Source organism: Oncorhynchus nerka, linkage group LG7 (genome assembly GCF_034236695.1).
Source record: "Oncorhynchus nerka isolate Pitt River linkage group LG7, Oner_Uvic_2.0, whole genome shotgun sequence".
Classification (NCBI taxonomy): Eukaryota; Metazoa; Chordata; class Actinopteri; order Salmoniformes; family Salmonidae; genus Oncorhynchus; species Oncorhynchus nerka.
Window position 1 is genome coordinate 33392148 of NC_088402.1, and position 26068 is coordinate 33418215.

The 26068-nt window shown below is 45.7% G+C and overlaps 1 protein-coding gene across 1 annotated transcript in view; it reads left to right on the forward strand.

The window, feature by feature from the left end:
• Positions 1-26068, forward strand: part of LOC115131485 (RNA polymerase II subunit A C-terminal domain phosphatase-like) — a 134371-nt gene that overhangs the window by 46872 nt on the left and 61431 nt on the right. Inside the window, 1 exon segment of the mRNA XM_029663246.2 lies at positions 15113-15411. Within this exon segment, the coding sequence (XP_029519106.2) occupies positions 15113-15411 (299 nt within the window).

Sequence of the window (26068 nt, forward strand, 5' to 3'; positions counted from 1 at the left end):
CCCAGTCTGTCTATCCACTTTACTCTGTAGGAGAGTTCAATCTACCTCTACCCAGTCTGTCTATCCACCTTACTCTGTCTGTAGGAGAGTTCAATCAACCTCTACCCAGTCTGTCTATCCACCTTACTCTCTGTAGGAGAGTTCAATCTACCTCTACCCAGTCTGTCTATCCACCTTACTCTGTCTGTAGGAGAATTCAATCTACCTCTACCCAGTCTGTCTATCCACCTTACTCTGTCTGTAGGAGAGTTCAATCTACCTCTACCCAGTCTCTCTGTCAGTCTTTGTCAAACCACTGCCTCTAGCAGGAGTATTGCCCAGTCTGTGTGTAAATGGCTTAGCCTGCCCAGTCTCTTAGCAAATAGAAATGTTTTTATCTCTCAAACAGACTCCACAGTACTTCAGTCTACCTCCTGAAGACATAGAAAACATTTCCCTCCATCTGAAACGGTTTCTTTTCAACTCCAAGGACAGCGTTCTTAAAGATGTTGTCGCTTTTGATTGTAGCCCCATTGTGAAGGAATCTCACCACCACTGGTGAATGGAGAATGAGTTGACTTAACAATGTGTCCTCTCCTCTCTCTGTGGCGCTGTACAGCTGTGGCTCCTTCCCTTCAGCACAATCACCCCCTCACGAGCTGAAGTTAGACATTTAAACTTCACACTCTCTTCCATCCCGAAGTTTATCTCAACAGTAATCCATATTTCTATCGTAAATATAATGTTAATTCATTCACTTGTGCTTCTTTTGTAAAGAAAAGGTCTGTGCCAGGGCTTCTGCCTTAACTAGAACCGCTGGGCCTCGAGGGCCCCTTCAAGCGAACGAGCATTCAGACTGCAACATTCTAAGTGTCATTAGTACATTTCATATATGCTATTGCGAAAATAATAATTTGCTTGTGTTCATGACGGTGTAAAGTTTCATTAGTTTATGCTACTGTGGGCTATATGTAAAAACGAAACACTAGAAAAAACACATTAAACTGTTCAATAAATGTTATTTGTGGAGTGCTTTTGTTCCAACTATGAAACAGAAAGCATACTGTATGTGTTGGAACATGGTAACATGGTAAATCAGCACAAAGGCAATGATACTCAGTTATTGTCAGCTTGTGCTTACATGGTGTGTGTGTTCACGCAGTGGCATCAGTTGGATTTCATTTAGCGGTTAGCCCTTGTCCGAACAGTCGACACAAATCTTCGCCACTTGCGAGACACACTTCCCACGAACATGTCGCTTGCAGGTGGTACAGGTCTCTTTGGGTTCTGTTCTTTGTGCGCCTGGCACTGTCTCCTCCCCTGGAGCTGTGTGCAATTTTGGCTCGCTTGGAATCTTTGCTGCTGCCTTGGCCCTGGTTTCTCACGTAGCCCGTATGCCTGACTCATGATGAAGTCTCCCTGGCCCTGGTTTCTCACGTAGCCCGTATGCCTGACTCATGATGACGTCTCTCCTGGCCCTGGTTTCCCTGATGAAGGTTGCCTGACTCATGATGAAGTCTCCCTGGCCCTGGTTTCTCACGTAGCCCGTATGCCTGACTCATGATGAAGTCTCTCCTGGCCCTGGTTTCTCACGTAGCCCGTATGCCTGACTCATGATGAAGTCTCTCCTGGCCCTGGTTTCTCACGTAGCCCGTATGCCTGACTCATGATGAAGTCTCCCTGGCCCTGGTTTCTCACGTAGCCCGTATGCCTGACTCATGATGAAGTCTCTCCTGGCCCTGGTTTCTCACGTAGCCCGTATGCCTGACTCATGATGAAGTCTCTCCTGGCCCTGGTTTCTCACGTAGCCCGTATGCCTGACTCATGATGAAGTCTCCCTGGCCCTGGTTTCTCACGTAGCCCGTATGCCTGACTCATGATGAAGTCTCTCCTGGCCCTGGTTTCTCACGTAGCCCGTATGCCTCATGATGAAGTCTCCCTGGCCCTGGTTTCTCACATGCCTGACTCATGATGAAGTCTCCCTGGCCCTGGTTTCTCACGTAGCCCGTATGCCTGACTCATGATGAAGTCTCTCCTGGCTCTGGTTTGTTGATGCACTCCTTGAACAACACTTGTGTGTTGATAGCAGCCAAGTCAAGCTTGTTGTAGAATAGCGCAACAGGCCAGCGGTGGGTGCCTCCTTTCAGAGTGCAGCCGCGCCATCTGATCCAAAACATCCAAACAGGATGGAACAGAAGAGAGGAGAAAACATTAGGATTATTTTCCCCATAGGAAAAGCAACACGTGTTGTACAGAGAGCATATATCTATATATGGTGACGCGTGTTATGTGCTACTGACATACCTTTGTTTTGGTTGTAGTTCATAATAGTGTCCGTTTTTCCATGTGTCCCCGTCGACGGCAACTGTCGGATGTATGGCGATAACAACCGGGAACGTTCTTTCTTGCCGTGCATTGGTCAAGTGTGAGTTGTCTTTTCATTCTTCAGCACCGTTGTGGAGTACAACGGCTGTGCAGGTGCCTTCTTTTGCGCAGAGGGAAGGAGCTCGCTTTGTTCATGGTGCCAACGAGGCCTGTTTTATTTGCAAGAAACTTGTTCGCCAATGACAAGGAATTGAAGAATTTGTCCGTGGTGACATTTCTCCCCTTGCCAATGTAAGGTTCCACAAGCCTCATCATCACGTTCTCCGAGACCCACTCACCTGCTGCCCAATGTGGATCCCAAACGTTGCCGTCCCTTCCCCTCCTGTCTCACCGTTTCATTTGGTGGTGGCCCGGGTACCTGCTCGGTGTGTACCGTTTGTACTTTTTTTGGCGCTCGGTCTTCGGGGGGGGGTTCAGGCTGAGGCTCAGAATCAGAAGAATCTCATCAGAGATGTCAATGGTTAATTTCTTCCCCACCATCTGAGTCGTTTTCATCCTGATTTTGTAGCATCGCTAACGCAGCATGTGCATCCATTCGTCTTGGTCTTATTGCCATTGTAAATTCTGCATACTCTCACTGTGTAGGCCAGAGTAGACTGATAAAACTGTGGATTTGGTGGACCGATATAGGGTAAGTACCATTTTGAGATTGTATTGATCTAGTCTAGTTCTAATCTAATGGCCTGCCCTGTTCTTCATTCACAATTGGTGATTACATCATTCTGCATCATTCTTCCCCTTGCTCATCAACTTTCTCCCCCATCATACTTTACTTCGTTTATTTAATCTGTTGTTATATGTGTGAAATTAGTTTAGGTTCAGTTTTGTGGCAATTATTGGGGTGATTATCAACTGGGCACGACACCTTCATGTCGGGAGAAGGGGGGGAGCAGGCCCTACTGTCGGGAGAAGGAGGGGAGCAGGCCCTACTGTCGGGAGAAATAGGGGAGCAGGCCCTACTGTCGGGAGGAGGAGGGGAGCAGGCCCTACTGTCGGGAGGAGGAGGGGAGCAGGCCCCACTGTCGGGAGAAATAGGGGAGCAGGCCCTACTGTCGGGAGAAGGAGGGGAGCAGGCCCCACTGTCGGGAGAAGGAGGGGAGCAGGCCCCACTGTCGGGAGAAGGAGGGGAGCAGGCCCTACTGTCGGGAGAAGGAGGGGAGCAGGCCCTACTGTCGGGAGAAGGAGGGGAGCAGGCCCCACTGTCGGAAGAAGGAGGGGAGCAGGCCCCACTGTCGGGAGGAGGAGGGGAGCAGGCCCCACTGTCGGGAGGAGGAGGGGAGCAGGCCCCACTGTCGGGAGGAGGAGGGGAGCAGGCCCCACTGTCGGGAGGAGGAGGGGAGCAGGCCCCACTGTCGGGAGGAGGAGGGGAACAGGCCCCACTGTCGGGAGGAGGAGGGGAGCAGGCCCCACTGTCGGGAGAAGGAGGGGAGCAGGCCCCACTGTCGGGAGAAGGAGGGGAGCAGGCCCCACTGTCGGGAGAAGGAGGGGCAACGGGGGGAAACGATTCAGATAATGACATGCCCTCCTTAAACTGGTTTTAACTCCACTTCTGTTTGATATTAAGATTCTAACAACGACAGTGTGTTATATAGACTTATTTAGGACATGTCAAACTGAGGAAGCCATGACTTAAATGGCAGGGTAATCAAATAAATGAATTGATGAGCAGTCAAAATGACCATATGGGACTCTGAGACACGCGGTACAGTACAATAGGTGCTCCGTCCTATCTGGCACAAGACACTGAATGATTAGGATAAATGTTTCCGGTTCCTGTTCTCCGATTTACTATTGAGGAAGTATTTTATCAAACACATTTCATGGCGACACCTCACCAGTTCTGCTTTCACACGGTACTACTGGTGACACCTCCCCAGCTGAAGGTATTATCTCCGTGGTAACGCTGAACCCTGGAGTTCCCTGCAGCTCCCTGGGGATCCACTTGTGCCCCTGTTGAGCATCATGACCCATCAGAATCACATTCACATCTGCCTACAGCAGCATATTATACGCTTTCTAAGGCCTTCCTATAAGCCTTCATTCTTCTTCTTAGCCACTATACCAATAAGGGCTTGTAAGCATTTCACCTGTTGTATTTGGCGCAAATCAAATGTGTTTTGATCATGCAATTCAGTTCTGATGTGAATCAGAAAGGTGCATTATGTGTAATGCGGTCAAAACAGAGGTGACAGGTCTCATAACTCTTTGTAAAGCCGTGCTGTTTCCAACACCAAGGCTGTGTAGCAGTTTAGACAGCTCAGGTCACAAACTCAAGATCTGCATGTAGTTTCCTATGAGAAATTTGCTTTGAATTTCATAGCAGGATTTTACATTAAGCCTTGGGTGGCGATTCTTCTAGATCTGCCTCCTAATTTGACTCTTAAACATATATTTACAGCTCTCGTGTCTAGGAGTACTCTGTGATTCTTTTCCACTCAGTGTTGGGTCATTGTTCCTCTTAACTGAAGTTCATAAAGGAGACATGGACAGCGATGTGTGCCTCAGCCTGCTCTTGTCTGCCTGTCTGTCAATCACTGATTGACATGTCCTCCGACTCTCGCATTGCAGGTTTGGCTGTGAGCCTTCCCAACTTTTTAAGCCCAATCGCAACACACTAGTAGACAGTGGGTGAGGTGCGAAATAGCACCCTATACCCTAACTGGGTCCTGGTCAAACGTAGTGTAGGGAATAGGGTGCCATTTCAGACGCAACCAGTGTTCTCTAAGGGATGGACCAGAGCGTTGCAGTGTTGTCTAGAACATGTTCAGCTGATGTAGTTTTCTTCTTATGGATATTGACGGATCCAACTGATCTGTTCTGCTTGTGTTTCATCAATACACATCCATCCACACGTCTACTGCTTTTCATTCACGTCCTTTCATTAGCATTCAAGCAGACCGAAGTGAATTGACTGAAAGGAAATCGTAATGAGTCCAAGGGAAGAACGAGAGGCGGGAAGAGCTGTACATCTCTTTGTCTGTGTGGGTGTCAGATAATTCTAAAGTCCTGCTGTCAATTATCATGTCTCTCTGTCTGGATCGTTGCGTTTGAAGTGGCCAGTAACCAAGGTAACTCATGCAAAACAGATTGAGTCTTGAGGGGTGTGCGTACCTGGCTCATGGTCATATCTATACAGGGGACTGAAGCCAGCCTGACTGAATAGATTCTGAGAATGGAGTCCAACAAGTGGATACAAGCTCCAATCCAGCTACACCGAACCAAAATATAAATTCAACATGTAGCAATTTCTGAGATTTTACTGGGTTACAGGTCATATAAGGAAATCGGTCAATTTAAATAAATTCATTAGGCCCTAATCTATGGATTTCTCATGTCTGGGACAACAGATATATATATATATATATATATATATCTGTTGGTCACAGATACTTGGGAGAGAAAAAAATTAAGTAGGGATGTGGATCAGAAAACCAGTTCGTATCTGGTGTGATCGCCATTTGCCTCATGCGGCTTGACGCATCTCCTTCGCATAGAGTTGATCAGGCTGTTGATTGTGGCCTGTAGTGTCGTCCCACTCCTCTTCAATGGCTGTGCAAAGTTGCTGAAGCCTTAAGGACTCTGATGACATGGCTCTGGTGACTGGACTCTTTTCTTTTTTTAAACAGACCAACAACCTTCAAGAATGGTGTCGGTCAAGTGCCCTCCACATCAATGTGGAAAAGACAACGGAGCTGATCATCAATGGCAACAACTTACCAATATCCCAACCACTCGCTCTGAACGACCAACCAGTGGAGGTGGTTGAGTGTTTTTTTTAAATACCAAGGAACACAAATTGATAACAAGCTGAGTTTTACAGAGAATGCAGCCAATTTTTTTTAAAAGCAAGCCAACACCTGTTCTTAATCAGGAAATGAAAGGGGTTTTGGGGTCAGCCAGGGTGTTCTGGAGAGGGTGTACAGCAGCTTGGTGGAGAGCATCCTCACCTTCAATATGACAGTCTGGTATGGTCATCTGAGCGTGAGGAGCAAAAGCAAACTGACCACAATAGTAAACACAGCCAGCAAAGTAATTGGTTGACCCCAGGCATATTTGAGCATTCTGTTCCACAAGGCAACCAAAAAGAAGACACTGGCTGTCGTTGGTGACCCCTCCCACCCTCTACACCCTCAGTTTGAGAGGTGTCCCACTGGCCGGTGCTTCAGACTGCCCACGGCCAAGAACGTGTTCAAACATGAATTCGTTCCTTGTGCCGTTGCCTACTAAATACAACGTAAATTGTATCGGTATATGTGTTTATCTGTCTAGTGCAGTTGGGACAGTTGCGAGTGAATGTATTCATGTACTCTATGTTGTTAGTGTTTGCAACATGATGGACTGACTGGTTGAAATGTGTCTCATTGTGAGAATGTATGTGTATGTGATCCTTTTAATGAAGGTGATGCCAAAGAAACATGTCCATCCTGGATGGACAATAAAGATTGATTCTATTCTATATTGCTGGGAACTGTAACATGCTGTCGTACACGTCGATCCAGAGCATCCCAAACGTGCTCAATGGGTGACATGTCTGAGTATGGTTAATAGATTATCTTGGCAAAGGAGAAATGCTCACTAATAGGGATGTAAACAAATTTGTGCACAAAATTTGAGAGAAATACTCTTTCTGGGCGCTTTTATTTCAGCTTATGAAACATGGGACCAACAATTTACATCTTGCATTTTTATATTTTTGCTTAGTATAAATAAACATTCAGGGCGTTTTATGGCTCTGTTAAGCATGGTGTACCTGTGGAGGGCCCTAACCTCTGCTTTCTTCAGCTTCTTACTAAAGCTTCTAGACCACTGGTGTAGAGCTGAATGAGCATGGCAAATTACAGCAGTAACGGCAGTTCAAACCCTAGAGTCATCGTTTTCTTAAGGCACTAACACTTTACTCTTCACTGGTGCGCTTCACTCATTCAGGGGTAGAGAGGTCAGTGCCTTTAGCCAGCAATAGAAAAGTTCTGAATTGCCTTTATATTCCGGCTTCACTGCTCCTCGTAATAGCGAGGCCTCCGAAATACTCTGGCTCCCTGCAGCCTCCCTTTGGTGTTCTGAGAGGCTGTGCTGCTGCTGCGGCTTGTTTCCCTCTGCTTGGGCCCTTATTACCAGTGGTTTAAAGTACTACTTAAGTATTTTTTTTTTGTGCTTTACTATTTCTATTTTTGCCAACTTTTACTCCACTAGCTTTTTCCTGACACCCAAAAGTACTCGTTACATTTTGACAGGAAAATGGTCCAATTCACACACTTACCAAGAGAACATCCCTGGTCATCTCTACTGCCTCTGATCTGGAGGATTCACAAAACACAAATGCTTTGTTTGTCAATTATGACTGGGTGTTGGAGTGTGACCCTGGCTGTCTGTCAAAACAAATGTTTAAATTGTGCTGTCTGGTTTGCTTAATATAAGGAATTTGAAATGGTTTATACTTTTACTGTGACTTTTTTGATACTTAAGTACATTTTAGAAATTCCATTTACTTTTGAGTATATTTAAAACCAAATACGTTTAGACTTTTACTTAAGTAGTATTTTACTGGGTGACTTTTACTATTAAGGCATCTTTACTTTTACTCAGGTATGACGATTGAGTATTATTTTTCGACCACTGCTTATTACTCACAGAAACATGACACTGTGTGAAGAGAGATGCCTCTGGAAAAGACCATGGCTGTACTGCAAATGGCACTATTTCCTTTGCATTGCACTGCTTTTGACCAGGGCCCATATTAGTCTGATCTAAAGTAGTGCACTATGTTGGGAATAGGGTGCCATTTCTGGTTCGGGGGGAATATATTATTAACCACTCTGACATTCTGAATCGCGCTCTGGCTTCTGCAGGGTAGTGATTTGAGCCCATCACAAGGCAACCGTTGCCCACGGCAGGTACAGAGATGGGTTAAGCTGAATGTATTCAAGTTAGGCATATGTTTTTGCAAACAACAGGTAGTAGTAGGTGAAAGAGTGGAGCCTGTTTGGTTGTCTGTGACTGTCTTTTCAAGGATTACAGTGGTTGTGTTTATCAGCCATTTTAATAAAAGCCAGAGACTATTTGTATTTGTTTTGTCAGTCTCTGTAATCCCTATTGATCTCAGCATGACTCTCCTTGGGGATTTTGGGGGTTGGTTCGTGTTATTGCGAATGCCGTCTTGCCTCCGAGGGACCAAACACAGCCAGAGGAGATGACTGCTCTGCAGGGTTTCTTATTGACTCAATGCAGTGTGTGGAGACGATTTCTGTGATGTGAGGGTTTACATTGATTTTAAGTTGTCAAAAATATTTGTTGATGAAATGTGCTTTAGCGGTCAAAGAAATACGTGTGCTTTGTTTGACCTTGAATATCTGTAATATAGCTTTAGTGCACTGCATTCATTTCACACCATTTCTCTGTTTATCTTTCTAGTTATAATGGATGCATAACGTAAGTGCTATTTCTTTCACATAAGTATCTTCTGAGCCACTGGAATGAATACAGCTCTTTGTCATTGGTAGCATCTCAGTGCCTCTTGTATTGCTAGATTATAACTATTAAACTCTCTTGAACATGTGATGTAGAGCCTCCTATCTGACTGCTGGTGAGTTGTGATATATTGTCTACACTAGTTTAAAGTCCCACTCTGGGAGTGATATATACAGTACTTTAAACTGCGTCTCTGTGATGTATACAGTACTTTAACATCATGTCTGACAGAAAGATGGCCCTGCCTCCTTGAAATGCATCACGAGCTGCCACAGGCACTGTTATCGATCATGTGGAGAAAGGGAGACAATATTGTCTGCCAACATACTCCTGAGGTATTCTGCGAAGTGCCGTTAGGAGGACAAACTTCTTCAAAGACAAAAACAGACAGGGCAGTGTGTGTTTGGGAAACACATAGCAGTTCTGCAACAGGAATCCACAGGCTTACGCTTGGTGTTAGGTTACTTTCTGTCAGTGAGAAACACGCACAAAACCCTTCTACCAACCGTCATTTCATCGACATTCCCAATTCGCAGGGGCCTTAGGGTCTTGAGCTACTTGTATTAGATTAAAACACCTAATAGCAGGCCAGTAAACTTACACTTAGCAAAAATATAAACACAACATGTAAAATGTTGGTCCCATGTATCATGAGCTGAAATAAAAGATCCCAGAAATGTTCCATACATACAAAACTATTTTCTCTAAAATGTTGTGCACAAATTTCATCCCTCTTAGTGAGCATTACTATTTTGCCAAGGTAATCCATCCACCTGACAGGTGTGGCATATCAAGAAGCTGATTAAACAACATGGTCATTACACAGGTGCACCTTGTGCTGGGGACAATAAAAGGCCACTCTAAAAAATGCTTTTTTTTGTCACACAACACAATGCCACAGATGTCCCATGTTTTGAAGGAGCATTCAATTGGCCTGATGACTACAGGAATGTCCACCAGTGCTGTTGAATGTTCATTTTTCTTCCAACCTCCAACGTAGTTTTAGGGAATTTTGCAAGATGTCCAGCCTGCCTCACAACCGCAGACCACTTCTAACAACGCCAGCCCAGGACCTCCACATCCGGCTTCTTCACCAGCGGGATCGTCTGAGACCAGCCACCTGGACAGCTGATGAAACTGGGTTTGCACAACCAAAGAATTTCTGCACAAACTGTCAGAAAACATCTCAGGGAAGCTCATCTGCGTGCTCGTCGTCCTCACCAGGGTTTTGACCTGACTGCAGATCGGTAAATTCTCACCTTCGAACTGTACTAGGCAGGTGGCAGACAACGTGTATGGGGTCTTGTGGGCGAGCGGTTTGCTGACGTCAACTTTGTGAACAGTGTCCCATGGTGGTGGTGGGGTTATGATATGGGCAGGCATAAGCTACGGACGACTGTTAACACAATTGTATTTTATCTATAGCAATTTGAATGCACAGAGATACCGTGGCGAGATCCTGAGGCCCATTGTCGTGCCATTCATCCGCCGCCATCGCCTCTGGTTTCAGCATGATAATCAACAGCCTGATCAACTCTATGTGAAGGAGATGTCGTGCTGCATGAGGCAAATGGTGGTCGCACCAGATACTGGTTTTCTGATCTACACCCCTACCATACGCAGATCTACACCCCTACCATACACAGATCTACACCCCTACCATACGCAGATCTACACCCCTACCATACGCAGATCTACACCCCTACCATACGCAGATCTACACCCCTACCATACGCAGATCTACACCCCTACCATACGCAGATCTACAGCCCTACCATACGCAGATCTACACCCCTACCATACGCAGATCTACACCCCTACCATACGCAGATCTACAGCCCTACCATACGCAGATCTACACCCCTACCATACGCAGATCTACAGCCCTACCATACGCAGATCTACACCCCTACCATACGCAGATCTACACCCCTACCATACGCAGATCTACACCCCTACCATACGCAGATCTACAGCCCTACCATACGCAGATCTACACCCCTACCATACGCAGATCTACAGCCCTACCATACGCAGATCTACAGCCCTACCATACGCAGATCTACAGCCCTACCATACGCAGATCTACAGCCCTACCATACGCAGATCTACACCCCTACCATACGCAGATCTACAGCCCTACCATACGCAGATCTACAGCCCTACCATACGCAGATCTACAGCCCTACCATACGCAGATCTACACCCCTACCATACGCAGATCTACACCCCTACCATACGCAGATCTACACCCCTACCATACGCAGATCTACAGCCCTACCATACGCAGATCTACAGCCCTACCATACGCAGATCTACAGCCCTACCATACGCAGATCTACACCCTACCATACGCAGATCTACACCCCTACCATACGCAGATCTACAGCCCTACCATACGCAGATCTACAGCCCTACCATACGCAGATCTACACCCCTACCATACGCAGATCTACAGCCCTACCATACGCAGATCTACAGCCCTACCATACGCAGATCTACAGCCCTACCATACGCAGATCTACACCCCTACCATACGCAGATCTACAGCCCTACCATACGCAGATCTACACCCCTACCATACGCAGATCTACACCCCTACCATACGCAGATCTACAGCCCTACCATACGCAGATCTACACCCCTACCATACGCAGATCTACACCCCTACCATACGCAGATCTACAGCCCTACCATACGCAGATCTACACCCCTACCATACGCAGATCTACACCCCTACCATACGCAGATCTACACCCCTACCATTTTTAAAGTATCTGTCACCAACAGATGCATATCTGTATTCAGTCATGTGAAATCCATATATTAGGTTTTAATGAATTTATATAAAATTACAGATTTTCCTTATATGAACTGTAACTCAGTAAAATTGTTGTATGTTGCGTTTAATAATGTTGTTCAGTGTGTAATGTTTTTATTGCTTGTTTCCTGCTGGTTCCACATCAACATCATGCCTTAGGCTATTCTGTATTTGCTCTCCGTCCATCTAAATTGATGTTGTCAACAACAGTTTGTACCTTAATGAACCTGGCCAGACCCCAATAATGAGCCCAGCTCTAGGGATGTTCTCTCTGCCGTGATCCCAGATCTCCACTGCTCTGACACGTGTAGTGCTGTGCTTATGACTTATTGGATGAAAGTCTACATGCTAGTTCTTCTGGAACCTCTGCTTCTCTCCTTCCATTATAAGGAAACATCTCTCCCTCCTGTTTCCATATCGATTTAGTTTTACCTCTGTGAATGTGGGGGGCGTCTCACCCTATTTTAATTGACCCAAATGGCCCTCAGGGGATAATGAAGACTAGGGGACTGCTGTAATAGTGTGTGAGGGGGTAGGACATCAGGAAATTTGTAATTTTATTTGTCCTTTTCAAATTTGTGTAAGTCACTCCTTTGTCCAAGGCCTGTGTTTCAGTTTGTAGCCTAAGTTCTGGCTTCTCGTTGAGGTGTACTCTCTAAGGCTGAGTCCCAAATGACATCCTGGTCAAATATAGAGAATAGGGTGCCATTGGGGAATTAACCTTTAATCTATCTACGTCTAGGTTAGGAGTGTAATTCTTCATGACATCAAGAGAGTTCTATTAGGAACCAGCCTTTCACTTGACTGTAAAGTACTGGTTGATACTATTCCTCCTAATAAATATACCTCCGGCCTTGTCAATGTTAACCTATTTATAGTTCTTACTCACATCGGCTAGGGAGAGCGTGATCCTACAGTCGTCAAACAGCTGATGCTCTCACACATGGTTCAGCGTTGCTTGCCTCGAAGCGATCATCAAAGGAATTTAGCTCATCTGGTAGGCTCGTGTCGCTAGGCAGTTCTCGGCTGGGTTTCCCTTTAATCCGTGATAGTTTACAAGCCCTGCAATATCTGACGAGCGTCAGAGCCGGTGTCATATGATTCGATCTTAGTCCTGTGTTGACTATTTGCCTGTTTGATGGTTCGTCGGACGGCATCCGGGCTAATGTCCTATATCTTGAAATCTGCAGCCCTAGCCTTTAGCTCAGTGGAGATGTTGCCTGTAATCCATGGCTTCTGGTTGGGATATGCATGTACGGTCACTGTGGGGACATTGTCGATGCACTTATTAGCCGGTGACTGATGTTGTAACCTCCTCAATGCCATCGGAATCCCATGAATCCCAGAACATATTCTAGTCTGTGGTAGCGAAACAGTCCATTAACTTAGCATCCGCTTCATAGGACCACTTCTGTATTGAGCCTGTCACTTATACTTCCTGTTTGAGTTGTTGCTTGTAAGCAGGAATCAGGAGGATAGAGTTATGTTCTGATTTGCCTAATGGAGGGTGGGGGACAGCTTTGTATGCGTCTCTGTGTGGAGTAGAGGTGATCTAGAAGCACTTTGTTGAAGCACCTCTGGCAGTGATTACAGCCTCAAGTCTTCTTGGGTATGACGCTACAACCTTGGAAGTTTCTCCCATTTTTTTTTCTCTGTAGATCCTCTCAAGCTCTCCTCTCAAGCTCTGTCAGGTTGGATGGGGAGTGTGGCTGGTCTCTCCAGAGATGTTTGATCGGGTTCAAGTCCGGGCTCTGGCTGGGCCACTCAGACTTGTCCTGAAGCCACTCCTGCGTTGTCTTGGCTGTGTGCTTAGGGTCGTTGTCCTGTTGGAAGGTGAACCTTCACCCCAGTCTGAGGTCCTGAGCGCTCTGGAGCTGGTTTTCATCAAGGATCTCTCTGTACTTTGCGCCGTTCATCTTTGCCTCGATCCTGACTCATCTCCCAGTCCCTGCAGAGATGGTTGTCCTTCTGGAAGGTGTTCCCATCTCCACAGAGGAACTCTGGAGCTCTGTCCGAGGGACCACTGGGTTTTTGGTCACCTCCCTGACCATAGCCCTTCTACCCCAATTACTCAATTGGCAGGGTGGCCAGCTCTAGGAAAAGTCTTTGTGGTTCTGAACCTCTTCCATTTAAGGATGATGGAGGCCACTGTGTTCTTGGGGACCTTCAATGCTGAAGAAATATGTTTGTACCCTTCCTCAGATCTGTGCCTCGACACAATCCTGTCTCGGAGCTCTATGGACAATTCCTTCAACCTCATGGCTTGGTTTTTGCTCTGACAGGCATGGTCAACTGTGGGACCTTGTATAGACAGGTGTGTGTCTTTCCAAATCATGTCCAATCAATTGAATTTACCAAAGGTAGACTCCAATCAAGTTGTAGAAACATCTCAAGGATGATCAATGAGAACAGGGTGCACCTGTTTTTGCTTTGTCATCATGAGGTATTGTGTGTAGATTGAGGATTTATTATTTATTTAATCCCTTTTAGAATAAAGCTGAAATTTAACAAAGTGTGGTACAAGTGTTCTGAATACTTTCTGAATGCACTGTATATTATCCATGTCCTTGCTCAGCCATGACTCTGAGAAGCACAGTATATTACAGTCCTTAATGTCCTGTTGATAGGATAGTCTTGAACGGAGCTCGTCCAGTTTATTCTCCAGTGATTGCACATTCGCCAATAGAACAGAGGGTAGAGGCAATTTGGGATTTGGGCCTGCTCCAGGATAATCAATATGTCTTTCAGTCTCTGACTCGTCCAAATTGAGGTTAGTGTTAGCTGTTCTGATGTCCAGAAGCACTTTTCGGTCATAGGAAACGGTGGCGCAAAAAAAAAATACACAAAATGGCACAAACGTAAAAACGTCCACCATTCCATCCAGCACCATTATATTAGCTAATAATGTATCAGATTCAATTTATAGTAGCTAATAATATATCAGATTCAATTTATATTAACTAATAATGTATCAGATTCAATTGAAAGAAAATATTGTCTCAGCTGTTTTTCCTATAGGAATATAAAGCCTTCGCCTAATGTGCATTCCTATAGACTTTCCAGGTAAATGATCCTCTCTCAATAACGGTCCAAACAGCATCTGATTGGTGTTCCCTGCAGACAAAGAGGCATCTGATAGGTTATTCCCTTCAGAATAGACAGTAATTAAACTTGGTAACAGGCCAGAGGAATCCATATGTGAAGAGCTGTTATGTAATTTGCTGCTGGGCCATGTTAACTGCTGTTGCCACCTGATGTGCAAGAGAACAAACTCTAAGTAAAGAGTTAAAGTGAGGGGTTGGTTCAGTGTGTTCTCTAATCATCTGATGGGATCTATGTGAAGAGTTGAGGTTTTGTCTACTGTATGTTGCGCTCTGGTGGACAGTGAGATGCCTGCTGTACTGTGTAGACCACCCTACCCTGGGGGAGCCAAGCCTCACCAAACCAACTCTCTGTTGTCAGGTGGACGACATGCTCGATGAGGAGAGCGACGAGGAGGGAGAAGGCCGGGGGAAGAAGACGATGGAAGAGCAGATGGAGGAAGAAGAGGGGCAGCGGCCAAAGGGTAGTGGACAGAGCACTGAGGGAGAGAAGCACCACCAACGGCACCACCACCACGAGCAGCAGCACCATGACCAGCTGAAGCAGCACTATCACCAGCTGCAGCAGCAGGGTCTGGCTACCGTTGTAGAGGAGACTGAGAAAACACAGACGCCGCCTAGTCACCAGGGCGGTACAACGACGGCGGACAGCGTGCCAAGGTAAGGCCGCCAAAGCACCACCTTTAAACCAGGCAGGGAAGTATTATGTAACCCATTACCAGATTAGCTGTTCTCTAATGGAAGAGTATGTGTTTCATCAAGCAACTTAATGATGAGAGTTTAAAGACGTCTGTAGCTATAAAGGTAAGGACTATGAAGGTAAGGGATGTGGTCATATTCACGATCGCAGGTTTGTTTTGTTTCTGATTGGTGCTCCGTCACTCACCACAGAACCACTACAGTCTAGTGGTGGTAATACCGAAGTAGCCATCCTCTCCTTCAATATTCCAGGCTTGGTCTGTTTCCATGGTGATGTTTCCATGCTGGAAACAAACCAGCCAGATGGAGGGGGTTAGGGTTACAGTCTCCCACTTCTGCGGGACAGGGTAGCGAGTCTACACTTCCAGAAATCTGCCTCCCAGATGCTTGCCTTCCTCTGTGCTGACGCTGCCCAGTTTAGAGCCTGGAAACAGGGTGTAAAGGCCTCCATCTGTGACCTCCACCTACACCACAGGGAAGCCAGGTGGGACAGGTCCTCAGTCATATGGTGTCCCGCCTAGGGATGTGCATGCTTATTCAAATATCCGAATGGAGGGTAGTATTCGAATACTTGTGATTTTATTTATTTTTTACAATAAAAAAATGTATGGGCCTATTTTAACACTGAAAAGGCATTTTCTAAATTAGCTCAATGTGGAGTAAGAGTTCTCTAATGCTAATGCAGTGCAGGATGGAATAAAATTATGGAATTAAAAGTGAGTGAAATGAGAAGGAGTAGGCTACAACGAGAAACCAACAGGTAGGCTATTGTTTTATCGGAATTGGGTTGGGGAGAAAGCTCAGCATGTAGCCTCAATTAGCCTACAGTAGTTAGCTACAGCTGGCTAGCATACCTAGCTATAGCTGGCTAGCATACCTAGCTATAGCTGGCTAGCATACCTAGCTTTAGCTGGCTAGCATACCTAGCTTTAGCTGGCTAGCATACCTAGCTATAGCTGGCTAGCTTCTCTAGGCTACTCCAGTCAAAACAGGCACTGTTTGGGATGGTAAATAACATTGTGGCTGCTACCAGTTAGCTAATATTGGCTGTACTTGAGTTGCCTTTGCTAGTGGCTACTGCGTCTCTCTCTCCATCTGCTCGCCCCCATCTCACACACACACACACACACACACACACACACACACACACACGCCCCCGCCGCAGCTGCAGCAATAGAGCGCCAGCCTCTCTCCCTTGCACAGCAGTGCTCAGGTCAAAACATAAGTTTAAAAAAATAACACGTATTTCAAATATCCGGATATCTGACACAAATTCATGATAATATTCGAATAGTGAAATGATTTCAAACCCTAGTCCCGCCTACATGAGGAGTGGAGGAGCTTGGGCTTAGTTTTACACCTTGAGGAAGAGAGGAATGGACAGATGCCTTGTTGAAGTCTGCTGATCTGACAGGTTGTGTGTTACGACTCAAGGCTACTGAAGGCCGAAAGGTACTAAGCACCGCTGCCCAGAATGTCAGCAGTACATGTTTTGTTGTTCACATAGCACAGATCTTCTGTCTGCTCCTAAATTTGTAGATGGTTAATGTAAGCTAACTAGCAAGCTGCACTAATGTTGTTGCTAGCAACCTAGAATTTGTAGTCCTTGTTGATACTACGAGACCTTCTAAAATGAGTTAATCACACATAATTGCTTTGTAGATGATTCTCTATGTCTGTGAAGATATGTATTTTTTAAGGTACATTTTAAGTGGCGGGGGAAAAAGAAACTAGAAAGAGTCCATCTCCATAAAGCCATTTGAACGTGGATCTCCACCACTAGCTTTTCTTCTGGTGTTCAACCTTTTAAACTCTTGTAGCTGACTGTTGTAGTACATCTGTTGTGTATATTTGGCATGGGACGGAAAGAGAGACGGGCACAGAAACAGGCCGAAGGAGTAAACAGAAGAGCTACAGCACCGTTCTGTGACTGTCTGCCTGTCTACAAGCACACAGAACCTGCAAACAATGAAAGCATCTCTTTTAATGCAGCTTTGCCAATCAGAGTTGCCAGGTTGGACTCGGAGAGAGGGAGCAGGATGAGAAGATTGATGGCCAGGAAAATAGGAAAAATAGAAGCGGAGGATAGGAGGTGGAGCATTAGGGCTGCTGTCATAAGATCTGCTGCTCCTTGTTAGACCCACGAGGTGAGACACAATGTGAGAACTGAAGGCCGATAGGTACTTAGCACAGTAGGTAGGAGGCCTGTCATTCTCTTGGCTCATCATTGCAAAAGATTGACTAAGCAGGAGGCAGACAGGTAGTCAACGAGGTAGTGTTATTTATTCAGGAACTCTGGCTAGTGGCTACATTATGGCAGCAAATCTAGAGATTAGCCTACATCACACAAATGCTGATAGTTTTATAGATGGTAAATGACATGTGCAGAACGTGATCCGGATCCTTCACTTTGAGAAAGTGGTTTCCGGGAGGGGTGGGGGCGAAAGCTTTATATTCGCAGACACGGTATGGAACAAAAGACGAGGCCTGCTGGGTACCAACCTGAGAGGGGAGCCGAAAGGAGTGACGATAACAAAGAAATAAGGCACTTTTCCCAGACTAATCCACCCCCTTTTCATCTGAATTTTTCTAACTAAAACAATAAATCTGCATAATATATGTGATTTTTTTACTCAACCGTGTCTCTTAATGTTAGTTTGATAACTGAGCCAGGCAGTCACACACTTCATATGAAACGAATGGGGCGGTAAGTGCAGCACAACGCACACAACCCTAAATGCTTTACCAAGCTAGCTATCAAGATGAAATAAATCATTTTATTAACTCTCCTTTATCCCATACTGCCAGTGCCAGTTTGCTTGCAGCTAACATTCGCTAAACGGTTATCATTGTCATTTGCAGTTTGCACATGGCTAGTTAGCTACTCCACTGACTCTCAGCAGCTAACAGACAGCTGCTTCGTTCAAAACCGAATCCATTGAGATTTAATTATAATGTTGCTAGTTATCTAGTTGTGGCCATCTGGCTAGTTGTGACTATAAAGGTTCTATCTGTGTGAAGCATAGTTCTGAGATATTGAGCATCAAAGTTTCCACAATTCAGCTAAGAACTGTTTTGCAGTGAAATCATATTTTATAACCCATTAAGATGGCACCATTTATAGCTCTGAAATGTCAATCTGGGTTCAGACATAAGGCTCTGACACTTCTGAATTAGACATGTTCAGTTCCCACATGCTTCAAGAGGGCCACCATTGTTCCTGTTCCCAAGAAAGCTAAGGTAACTGAGCTAAATGACTACCGCCCCGTAGCACTCACTTCCGTCATCATGAAGTGCTTTGAGAGACTAGTCAAGGACCATATCACCTCCACCCTACCTGACACCCTAGACCCATTCCAATTTGCTTACCGTCCCAATAGGTCCACAGACGACGCAATCGCAACCACACTGCACACTGCCCTAACCCATCTGGACAAGAGGAATACCTATGTGAGAATGCTGTTCATCGACTACAGCTCAGCATTTAACACCATAGTACCCTCCAAACTCGTCATCAAGCTCGAGACCCTGGGTCTCGACCCCGCCCTGTGCAACTGGGTACTGGACTTCCTGACGGGCCGCCCCCAGGTGGTGAGGGTAGGTAACAACATCTCCATCCCGCTGATCCTCAACACTGGGGTCCCACAAGGGTGCGTTCTGAGCCCTCTCCTGTACTCCCTGTTCACCCACGACTGCGTGGCCCCGCACGCCTCCAACTAACTCAAAGTTTGCGGACGACACAACAGTGGTAGGCTTGATTAACAACAACGACGAGACGTCCTACAGGGAGGAGGTGTCAGGAATGGTGTCAGGAAAATAACCTCACACTCAACGTCAACAAAACAAAGGAGATGATTGTGGACTTCAGGAAACAACAGAGGGAGCACCCCCCTATCCACATCGACGGGACAGTAGTGGAGAGGGTAGTGAGTTTTAAGTTCCTCGGCGTACACATCACGGACAAACTCAATTGGTCCACCCACACAGACAGCGTTGTGAAGAAGGCGCAGCAGCGCCTCTTCAACCTCAGGAGGCTGAAGAAATTCGGCTTGTCACCAAAAGCACTCACAAACTTCTACAGATGCACAATCGAGAGCATCCTGTCGGGCTGTATCACCGCCTGGTATGGCAACTGCTCCGCCCACAACCGTAAGGCTCTCCAGAGGGTAGTGAGGTCTGCACAACGCATCACCGGGGGCAAACTACCTGCCCTCCAGGACACCTTCACCACCCAATGTCACAGGAAGGCCATAAAGATCATCAAGGACAACAACCACCCGAGCCACTGCCTGTTCACCCCGCTATCATCCAGAAGGCGAGGGCAGTACAGGTGCATCAAAGCTGGGACCGAGAGACTGAAAAACAGCTTCTATCTCAAGGCCATCAGACTGTTAAACAGCCATCACTAACATTGAGTGGCTTCTGCCAACATACTGACTCAACTCCAGCCACTTTAATAATGGAAATTGATGTAAAAAATGTATCACTAGCCACTTTAAACAATGCCACTTAATATAATGTTTACATACCATACCCTACATTACTCATCTCATATGTATATACTGTACTCTATATCATCTACTGCATCTTTATGTAATACATGTATCACTAACCACTTTAACTATGCCACTTTGTTTGTCGGAACTAGAAGCACAAGCATTTCGCTACACTCGCATTAACATCTGCTAACCATGTGTATGTGACGAATAAAATTTGATTTGATTTTAAGAAAGCTGTAGCTGGAATAATATAATTTTATCAAGATAGTCAGAACACAACTTGAGTGCCATTATTGCTGGCTAGACTAGCCTAGACAATAATAAAAAGGGAGATGGGAAAGATGTGTTCTGATTGGTCCATCTGTATATGTTCAGGCTTGTGATTGCAGATCGAACCGGGCACTGGTCTGTTGGGCACCTGGGCCGTATTCAGCAAGGTGCATTTTAGTCATTTAGCAGACATTCTTTTCCAGAGAGACTTACAGGAGCAATTAGGGTTAAGTGCCTTGCTCAAAGGCACACCGACAGATTGTTCAACTAGTCAGCTCGCGATTTGAAACCAGCAATCTTTACGTTACTGGCCCAACGCTCTTAACCGCTAGGCCACCTGCCCGCCCAACATTTGTGAAGCATTCAGATATAAATAAATGATGTAGAACATGCCTCTGACATGTAGAATAAGTAATCACGCTAGCCGTTTTCATGAAAGAGTGTTCTATCAGTGCCACGTCTGGCAGACCGTGCTACAGTCGTTCACTCTACCGGCGTCTCCTCGGAGCCCTGACACTGCTGATAGACATGCAAATGAAGTCCATTGCCTTGTTCACGCTAGCTTTCTCTCTCCCCGTCTATCCGTCCACCCATCCCTCTCTCTCACTCTGTCTTTTTCCCCAATCTATGCACCCACCCCTCTCTCCGTCTCGCTCTTCCTTTCTCTCCTCTAGTGATTGAATGTGTAAAGCTGTCTGTTTGCAGGGAATTTACAGTAACATCAGAATGCAGTACCTCTGAATACTATATTTGAAAAGGCCTGGCATTTCTATATGAGTACTTAGTATAAGACATTCATACAACATTAAATATCCCTCACTGCTGGTGTAATAATGGTGTCGTACTGTTAAAGAAATAAGAAAAGTGAGTCTGGCAAAGTGAATATGATAGTTCTGTGCCACTTTACCATCTACGGAATGACCGGATGTACATGGGACTGAATTGGACTGGTTCTATTTTGGACTAAGAGGTGAGCATGCCTCCATCTCTTTTCTTCTCTGTCTTTACATCCCTCACCTCCACCACTTCTTCATTTTAGCCTCTAAACTGACAGGAACCTGTTGCTAAGATACAGTAGAACTAGAGAGCCATAGAACCAGCGTCTGTTCTCTTGAGACGTTCAGCCCCTCTGGCGTCCTGGTCCCCTGAAGTTATTTAATCAAAAAATGTAAAAGGTATCTAGGGCAAGACCCCTTACCCCAGCTCTATCTTTTCAGTAGAATGAATGACAACTGATGTTTACTTCTTTCTTTCTTTTTAACCATGGAGAGATCCAGAAGAAAAGTTTGTTTTCATCCAAGTATGACAACATCAAACACATTAGAGATTTTTCAATTCGTTATCTTGATTAAAAGTACATGTTTGCACCCTTTATTCCTTTGTGCAGCTTTTCATTCAGTTGAATGCACACAGGCATATGTGGGATGCCAACAGAACTGAAAACTAAATGAAGAATGCACCTTGCCTTCCTCCGCTCCTTTGTCATTGTCCTTCACCACATGAGTAGAATAATAGTTCTCCGAATCCGTGTGGGATGTAAGTCTACTGTGTTCTCTGTTTACTAAATGGCTATTCAAAAAAGCTGCCATTGACTAGGACTTTTGCGATCTGCGATATTTAGACTATATTTAGACAATACTGATTTAATGTTCCCGACTTTCGACTACTTAATTTTTCCTATGGCCAGTTGCCATGGATACCGTCAGGGCAGAGAAACAGTAATATGATGTTGTCAAGTTCTGTAATTAACAACTGGGAGAGGAAAAGACCATTTCAACACTGCCCTTCTAACCATTTAAATCAGCTTTGAATGGCTACTTATGTCACCTCCAACCTTTCAGCGCATCAATACTCCCTCCCTTATCTGCACTTTCAACTTGATTTAAATCAGTCAGTCAGGTGGGTTACGGTCGGCCTCAGAAGTCATGAGCTGAATATCGCGGATTCATTCTGACGCCGTGTTAGTACCTATTACCCCTAAGTCATCAACAGTGATGATTGAATGTGAAGGGGGGGGGGGGTATATAAAAAAAAAACAGCAGTTTACGGCAGTTTTTTTTTTTGTCAATGAAAAGTACAGCACTTTCACCTCTGCGGGAGATGGTCTATCTTTGGAAGAGGTGAGAGGCAGCCTAGCGGGAGGAAGGAGGTGGGAGGTCCTCACCCTCTACACCAGTTCTTCATTCTGCAATGATTGCAATCAGCCACCACTCCACTCCATGTTATGCTACTCTTGTCATCTGGAGTGGTGTGGTCGGATGCTTGATTTCCGCAGCGGCTAGGAGTTTTCTCCAGGAAGTCGAGGCATTTTGAATGTAATAATAATAGAGATTGGCTACTAATGTCGTCATGGTCCCTAGCTGTGTTGATGTAACATACAGGAAGTAACATCTCTGGCCATGAAGTTGAGGGGCTGTAATGGTGGGTTAGGATGGCAATGACGCACAGACTCGTCAGCAATCAATTCTTCTAGAAAATGAATAATCTTCCCCCCCCACACTGCAACTGAACTGCCTGAGCAAAATAGATGTGATATGTGTGACATTTGTCACAAAGTTGAGTTTTTTTTTAAGCACAGAGGGATGGAGAGCCCTTGAGTTAACGCCACCATCTTTAAAATCACTGAAAAGTTATTGTCTGAATTTTTCTCCAACTCTCCGTTCATGTTCTGACTCCAATACTTCTTTACTGGTCAGAGGTTTGACCTTTCCTTCCTGGCACACTCTCTTTTATTTCTTTTTAAGCAGTTGAAAATATCACTTAAGCTACTGTCTAAGCTGGAGCAAGTAAGGTGAGCGTATTTAAAATAAATAATAGTCATTTAAATCCATCATGTTGACATTTGTACTGTAATTAAGTTTGTGTGTTCATTCCATTAAGTTCTGTTTGGTCTTGGCTCCACTGCCTCCCATTTCTCTCAGGACAAATGGAGGAGAACAGAGTCCTTTATCACGCTGTTGAGTTTGGCAACTCTGTTTTTAAAGTCTAGAACCACTATATACAAAGTATATAAGCACTACAGCAGAGTGAAATCATTTCACTCACTGAGCGTTGGATGTTTCAGACATGCCTAGCCACCACCAGTGATGTTAAGTAGTACTTTCAAGTATTTTTACTCTAGTCGTTTTTGGGGGGTATTTATATATTATATTTTGCCAACTTTTACTTTTACTCCACTACGTTCTTAAAGAAAATAAGGTACTTTTTACTCCAGGACGGGAAAATGATCCAATTCACACACTTATCAAAATAACATCCGTGGTCATCCCGACTCCCTCTGATCTGGCGGACTCACTAAACACAAATGCCTCATTTGTAAATTATGTTGGAGTGTGCCCCTGGCTGTCCGTAAATGAGAAAAACAAGAAAATTGTGCCATCTGGTTTGCCTAATATAAAGAATTTGAAATTATTTATACTTTTACTTTTGATACTTAAGAATATTTTAGCAATTGCGTTTACTTTTGATACTTAAGTATATTTAAAACCAAATACTTTTAGACTTTTACTCTGGTAGTATTTTACTGGGTCTTTCACTTTTACCTGAGTCATTTTCTATGAACGTATCTTCTGCTTTTACTCAAGTATGACGAGAGGATAGTATATAGAGCTGCTAGACAACCCAGAGTCATTGACACAGATCACACATCTCCATGTGGGGTTTAACGAGTCATGCCTGGCTGTCTGCCTCAGGGTAGCAGGGATGAGATGAGTAAGATGACGGCCGTGTGTGTGTCTGTCCGTATCCGTGCGGCGGGAGCCTGTTTGTCTGCGTAAACTGTCAGTCGTCCACAAAGAGCTGACGGCCTGCCGCAGGCCTCTTTCTGGTCTGGAGACTCAGCATGCCAGACAGAGATCTCAACGGGTCACTGGTGCCTTAGCAGTCATGAATATGCATTAATATGTGTAATAAGTAATGACATCTTGAGGGCAACATTGAACAAATAATGGCTCGCTCTTGCATTTTCTATCTAACCCTCTTCCCTTTTTCTTTGTGACATTCTCCTTCCTCTTACTTTGTGTGTTATATGTCGTACATTGACTTTCGGCCCATGGGACTTACAACAGTTAGGCCAACCTTATTCATTTCCTGTTGTCTGCTGCCTTTCCTCATTTCTCTCGCTCTCTCTCGATCTCTCTCTCTGCCTCGATCTCTCTCTCTGCCTCGATCTCTCTCTCTGCCTCGATCTCTCTCTCTGCCTCGCTCTCTCTCTCTGCCTCGCTCTCTCTTTCTGCCTCGCTCTCTCTCTCTCTGCCTCGCTCTCTCTCTCTCTGCCTCGCTCTCTCTCTCTCTGCCTCGCTCTCTCTCTCTCTGCCTCGCTCTCTCTCTCTCTGCCTCGCTCTCGCTCTCTCTGCCTCGCTCTCTCTCTCTCTGCCTCGCTCTCTCTCTCTCTGCCTCGCTCTCTCTCTCTCTGCCTCGCTCTCTCTCTCTCTGCCTCGCTCGCTCTCTCTCTGCCTCGCTCTCTCTCTCTCTGCCTCGCTCTCGCTCTCTCTGCCTCGCTCTCGCTCTCTCTGCCTCGCTCTCGCTCTCTCTGCCTCGCTCTCGCTCTCTCTGCCTCGCTCTCGCTCTCTCTGCCTCGCTCTCGCTCTCTCTGCCTCGCTCTCTCTCTGCCTCGCTCTCTCTCTGCCTCGCTCTCTGCCTCGCTCGCTCTCTGCCTCGCTCGCTCTCTCGCTCTCTGCCTCGCTCGCTCTCTGCCTCGCTCTCTCTCTCTCTGCCTCGCTCTCTCTCTCTCTCTCTCTGCCTCGCTCTCTCTCTCTCTGCCTCGCTCTCTCTCTCTCTCTCTCTCTGCCTCGCTCTCTCTCTCTCTGCCTCGCTCTCTCTCTCTGCCTCGCTCTCTCTCTCTGCCTCGCTCTCTCTCTCTCTGCCTCGCTCTCTCTCTCTCTCTCTCTCTGCCTCGCTCTCTCTCTGTCTCTGCCTCGCTCTCTCTCTCTCTCGCTCTCTCTCTGCCTCGCTCTCTCTCTGTCTCTGCCTCGCTCTCTCTCTGCCTCGCTCTCTCTCTCTCTGCCTCGCTCTCTCTCTCTCTGCCTCGCTCTCTCTCTCTCTGCCTCGCTCTCTCTCTCTCTGCCTCGCTCTCTCTCTCTCTGCCTCGCTCTGCCCCTCTGTCTCTCTCTCTGCCTCTCTCTTTCGGCCTCTCTCTTTCTCTCTCGCTCTGCCCCTCTCTCCCGTCGTGGATGTGAGAGTCTCTAAAGACAGCAGTGAAGGGTCTGTATCTAGAGTGGTTCTTAACACGTGGCGCTTTTCTTTTAGCCCTATGGACTGTACCATCCTCCTGCGATATAGTCAATGTAACCAGGACTATACATATTCATACATACATTCAAAAAGATTTAGCCTTTGATTAATTAGCCTGTGTAGATGTTTTAAGATTCTTCTCATCTTTCCCCTTTAATCTTCTCATTTCTATTATTTGATGCACTTTGTTAATAATATGTGTTTCCTGGATGTATTCAGCTGCTTGGCTCTAATTAAAGACTCCGTCTTATAGCCGATCAAAGCAACCTATCACCAGCCGTGCGTATGCGCGACTGTGTGTGTTGACTAGAGGGGTGTCACCTAGAGGGGTATCATAATTATTACTTGTCAGATTGAGTGTGTCTCTCATGTAGTTTTGCGTTCATTTTATCCTGCCTGCAGTTCCCGTATGTTCCCCTCCTCATCTCAGATTACACACCACAGTGCCTCCCATTTCACGCAGCATCACAATAACATCACAAATCCTACCAACGCATGCCTAAAATACAGCTACAAACAATGGCACTTATGACAACCTAAACCAGTCTTTATACAGTGTACTGTATACACCAAGAGATAAGGAACAGCAGGGAACATGGAGGCTACAGCTCTTACCA